The sequence below is a fragment of the Nicotiana tabacum genome, chromosome 23 (genome assembly GCF_000715075.1).
Source record: "Nicotiana tabacum cultivar K326 chromosome 23, ASM71507v2, whole genome shotgun sequence".
Lineage (NCBI taxonomy): Eukaryota > Viridiplantae > Streptophyta > Magnoliopsida > Solanales > Solanaceae > Nicotiana > Nicotiana tabacum.
Genome location: NC_134102.1, coordinates 35,114,350 through 35,119,766, shown reverse-complemented (window position 1 = coordinate 35,119,766; position 5,417 = coordinate 35,114,350). Strand labels below are relative to the sequence as shown.

The 5,417-nt window shown below is 33.5% G+C and overlaps 1 protein-coding gene across 1 annotated transcript; it reads left to right on the top strand.

The window, feature by feature from the left end:
- The first annotated feature begins 2,388 nt into the window (after nt 1–2,388).
- LOC107769428 (expansin-B4-like) lies at nt 2,389–4,956 on the top strand. Its single transcript, NM_001325026.1, has 4 exons — nt 2,389–2,572; nt 3,417–3,532; nt 3,861–4,054; nt 4,433–4,956. The coding sequence occupies exons 1-4, from the start codon at nt 2,389–2,391 to the stop codon at nt 4,758–4,760; spliced, it is 822 nt and encodes a 273-aa protein (NP_001311955.1). The 3' UTR covers nt 4,761–4,956.
- The last annotated feature ends 461 nt before the right edge of the window (nt 4,957–5,417 follow it).

Genomic DNA, 5,417 nt, shown 5'->3' with positions numbered 1-5,417 from the left:
TTGATATAAGTGAAAGTTATACTTATGGCCAGTGGTGCCAATGAAATTGAAAGATGTGAAAGAAGTATAAAATGCGATGACTGATATAACTGAAAGTTATACTTGTGGCCAATGGAACCAATGAAATAAAATAATGTGAGAAAGGTTATGAAATGAGACTTGATTCAACTATTCCGAATTGACTTCGAAAATAGAATTTTCTAAAAGCCTATAAACTCAAGTCATGCTCATATGTGGCTGTTTTAACAGATGTTATGATTTGCGAGTATTTTCAATGTGTTTTACGTTCTTTGCATATTCGTGAGTGAAAATTGTGTATTGCCCTTTGTGGGGAAAATATGTCAAGAGTAAATGGTGTGTTATATGTATGTTGATATTTATGATGATGATACATGAGAGGGAAGAAATAAAAGTGTGAAATAACAAATATGGCCAATGTGCCTTGAGTAAAGAATCTTGTGAATGGCCAAAAGAGCCAAGGAAATATTATTGTTGTTATTGGCTGAAAATACTAGTGGAGATTTATACAATGTGGAAGATGATGAGGTAAATACATTTGCACCTATGTTATTTTTGTGAATTATTCCCCTCATTTGGGATGATATTGATGTGATAAAATTATTCCTCTTTATTGGGATAAGATTGATTGATATAAAAGGGTTGATGTCTCGAATAAGACAACCTAGCCGATCGGGTCGTGATCGAACACCATGTGAAATCGTGGTGGTGATTGTGCTGGAAATTATAATTGAAATTGAGATTTTGGTTGATGTCTTCAAATAAGACAGCCTAGCCGATCGGGTCGTGATCGGACTCCGTGCTAAAATTACGGTGGTATTGGTATTGATAGTAATTGTAATTGATTCTCTAATGAGATAGCCTAGTCGAATGGGTCGTGATCGGACTTCGTGCTAAAATTATGGTGGTATTGGTATTGACAGTAATTGTGGTTGATTCTCTAATGAGATAGCCTAGCCGATTGGGTCGTGATCGGACTCCGTGCTAAAATTACGGTGGTATTAGTATTGATAATTGTGGTTGATTCTCTAATGAAATAGCCTAGCCGATCGGGTCGTGATCGGACTCCGTGCTAAAATTATGGTAGTATTGGTATTAATAATAATTGTGGTTGATTCTCTAATGAGATAGCCTAGCCGATCGGGTCGTGATCGGACTCCATACTAAAAGTACAGTGGCATTGGTATTGTGAACATCGGTATTGTGAACATTGGTATTGTGACCATCGGTATTGTGAACACTAGTATTGTGAATAGTGATATTGTGAACATTGGTATTGTGAACAGTGGTATATCAGTGCTAAAGATCTCCCAACCAAAAATAATATTATCATCATAATTTGATTATCACTTCATAGTGTTATCTTCATATTTTGGAAATGATTATGTTTTAACTTGGCATTTGAATATCATTGATTGTGGTTTGTTGTTTCTATGGATTTCCCTTTCTTATATTGGCATTCTATTTTGAAAGAAGACAGTTAGCTTTACATACTAGTACTATTCCATATGTACTAACGTCCCTTTTGCCGGGGGCGCTGCATCTTCAATGGATGTAGGTGATTCATCAGCGGTGCAACTTTGGTCCTCGTTAGCAGTTACTCCCTGTTCAGCAGGTTTTGGTGAGCCCTACTCTATTCAGTTGCAAAAGCTCCATAATCCAGCTGCATATTATGCTGGAACTTTTCGTGTTTCATCAAAACAGTGGCTATTTTTTAATAATTTCATAAACACTGACTATTTTTCAATTACCAATCCGAAATCTAGATAGCTCTCGCTATACTTACGGTTTTTTCATTGACAAGATTACAATTTGTAATTCAACACTTATTAAGGATTTGGTTTTACCAAACTTGATTCACATGCTATATCTTTTTTCTACTCCAAAGTCAAGGAGTGGGCTTGAAAACTTAACCTTAAAGAGTGTTAATTTAGGAATTTACTGTCAAGACTTTCCATGTGCAATTTTTTAAAATTAATGCGTGAAGACTAATTGAACTGTTCATGAATTCAATGGGAAGACTACTTTTATACTAAGATATATTCATTACATGTTCAAAAAAATGGAATGTTTCCAAGAATTTACAATGAGAATTTCACAAACCATGCATGAAGACAATTTGAACTGTTCTTGAATTCAATTGGAAGACTAATTTTATACTAAGATTCATTACATGTTCAAAGAAATGGAATGATTCCAAGAATTTACAATGAAAAATTCACTAACCCTAGAGCGATTTCAATGAGCTTGTGTTGGTGTTATATGGGGTAAACATCATAGGTTCTGTTGCATATAAGACCAGCAATATTTTACTTGTTTTTGTGCAATCAAGTAAATAACCACATTGCTTTATTGTGAACAAAAAACACAATGTCATACCCTCCTATTCCTCAATATTCCTTTTATCTATTTATCATTCTTGCTATGTTTAGTTTATCATTGAAAACCTGTTCTAGTGTGCCTTCTAAGTTAGTAAACATCTCCATGGCTGAAACAGATCCATTCTTACCCGCCGTCGCAACGTGGTACGGCGATCCTGACGGAGCTGGCAGTGGTAATATGCACACCCATGCATGAAGATTCATGAAAATTAAGAATATATGAAAATAACGTGCATCATTGCATATAGATGTATAATATATTTTGACTGATTTTATGCGATATAATTACTATTTTAAGATTCAAATAAATTTTTTATCATGGAATTTGTTATTACTTCCTTCATTATTTCTAACTTAAATTTTCTTATTTAATACTCATTACTTTTATTTTGTCTAACACAATTTATGTGACAACATGTAGCTGTTCCCAAACTCATATAGAGAAAAAGGTCGATATTTAGTGCTTCAGGAGCAAAGTAGCTGAAGCATGATAGATCCTCTAAATAATATGAACTTAAATAGAGCGAAATGAATTTAAAGAATTTATCCGATTCCAACTAATTGAGAGTAACGTGTATTCGTTTATTATTGATTGATTGAATAGTTTTATACGGTCGATATGATAATTATACATTCTCACGAAAAAATGAATAATATAAGAATTCAAGCCAAATGTAACCCGTAAGTTTGGCCCTTGCTGATTGGTCGCTAAATTACTCTGACCCCTTTACAATATTATTCCTCCATCCTAGCCCCTTTTTTTATTTTTTACATTTACTGAATGTTTTTTTTATTACATGGAAAAGGAAAAAGAGAGGGGAAGGGGTAATGAGAGTGTGGAAGAATCCTAGTATCCTACCATTATATTTTAAGTTTTGGTGGTTCCATCCTAACCTCAATCTGGACTTTAGGATTAATTAAAATTTCTTTTTCCTTAACTTCTTAGTGGCCATATTTAATATATTATCGCTCACCAAAAAAAGATTACTTATAAAGAATAACCTAATCTTTATGTAGATGGTGGAGCCTGTGGATATGGAAACGACGTAAGGAATCCTCCATTTTCTGCAATGGTATCAGCTGGAAATAGCAATCTTTTTAAAGGGGGAAAAGGTTGTGGAGCTTGCTATCAGGTATATATTCTTTGTATTTGATATTTACATTTGAGTTTTAACTTCTACAAGAAATTTTACACAATCAGATCACTTAAAAATATAACTACAAGAAACTGCCCATTATAAGTGGAGTTAAATATCTGAATAACATGAAAATCAACATGCTACAACATGAGGTTAAAATTTAAATACACGGATTCGTAAAACTTATTTATATCGTGTATACAAGTTAAATCATTCACATTTTCCACGCACGGAAGAAAAAAGAACGACCAACTAGTTCTCCATGTACTGAACAATTCATGCATGGCTGTTAGATGAAAGAATTCTTTTTTTCCTTTTGTAGGTAATATGCAAAGAGAAAGTAGATTGTTCTGAGATTCCAATTACAGTGACAATCACAGATGAGTGCCCAGCCACTTGCGGCGACGGTGCTCCTTTTCATTTTGATTTAAGTGGAACTGCTTTTGGTGCCTTAGCTAAGCCTGGCCAAGCTGATTTATTTCGTGGAGCTGGAATTCTCAATATTACATATAAAAGGTGAAGCTTTCATTCTTAAACACTTTTTTAATATATGAATTGTGTCTTCTCTTCCTCTCCAGGTGTTATGGTATTGTAGGCTAAAAACCTATAATATAAAATTATCAAATCTTATGTCATCCAAATAAAATTGTAGTACACAAAGAATCTGTATTTTAGCTATGGAGTAATATGCCTATCGTATACTACATACTTTTTTATTCAAGGATTTAAGTTATTTACACTTGACATTAAATATTGTAAAGATTTTTTAAATGATCATTGGAAATGTATTACAGGAGGTTAGTTATCACTTTTAAGTAGTATAATTTTCACGCGAAAAATTTTAACTGAAAAATATTTTAACATCTTGTCGTGTTTATAATGAATCACTTACAGAGTTGCCTGCAATTATCCACAAACAACAGTGACATTCAAGATCGACCTTGGCTCTAATCCTAGCTATTTTAGCTGTGTGATTGAGTTTGAAAATGGAGACGGAGATCTTGATATAGTAGAGCTTCAAACATCTGGCTCAGATCAATGGCTTCCAATGAAACAATTGTGGGGAGCAAATTGGAATATTGACTTGGTACCCCCACAAGCAACTGCTCCATTTTCCATTAGGTTGACTACTTTGGATTCCAAGAAGACTCTGGTTGCAGAAAATGTGATTCCAGTGGATTGGGCCCCTGGCAAATCCTATCGTTCAATCGTCAACTTTTAACAAAATCACTACCAAAGCCTATAGTTTAGTAGTATTGGTGAACGTTTATTACGTATACAATAAGTGCTGGTACAAGTCTTACTCTCTTTTCCATTCCCTGCCCCAATGTAACTTAAAATTAAAAAGAGACAAACTCTTTTTTCATTTTTATTTATGTACAGTATTTATGAATAAAAGCTTCAAATTTGTCAGTGAACAAACAATTTTAACATGTATTTGTATATATGTAATTTTAATATGCTATAAGTAATTTAACATGCAGTTGAGACCCACTCATAGTTATTTGCAATTATCAAAGATATAATTAAGTTGATAAATAATTCACTACTAAAAAATCTGGTTTTAGCGATGGACAAATTCTGTAGCTAAACAAAAAAATCCGTCGCTAATCTCATTTAGCTACGGATTAGCGACAGATTATCAAGAAATTCTGCTAGTTACGGACAATTTAGCGACAGATTAGCGACGACAGTTGTAGCTAATTCTAATTTTTTTTTAGTGATTGTACATTCTCTAGCACTTAATTAAATTAATTTAAATGATCATCATAAAATTCACTATGGTATTATAGCAGACATAGGTCCCGCGTTGAAGACTCATCACTCAACGAATTTCCAAGTACATGTGCTTCCATACTAAAATGACCAGGTCCGTATT

Excerpts from the sequence above, each read along its gene's own strand:
- LOC107769428 (NM_001325026.1), top strand. The coding sequence starts at position 2,389 with ATGTCATACCCTCCTATTCCTCAATATTCCTTTTATCTATTTATCATT. Across the intron at positions 3,533-3,860 it reads GTTGTGGAGCTTGCTATCAG|GTAATATGCAAAGAGAAAGT; the intron begins GTATATATTCTT and ends TTCCTTTTGTAG. Across the intron at positions 4,055-4,432 it reads CTCAATATTACATATAAAAG|AGTTGCCTGCAATTATCCAC; the intron begins GTGAAGCTTTCA and ends AATCACTTACAG.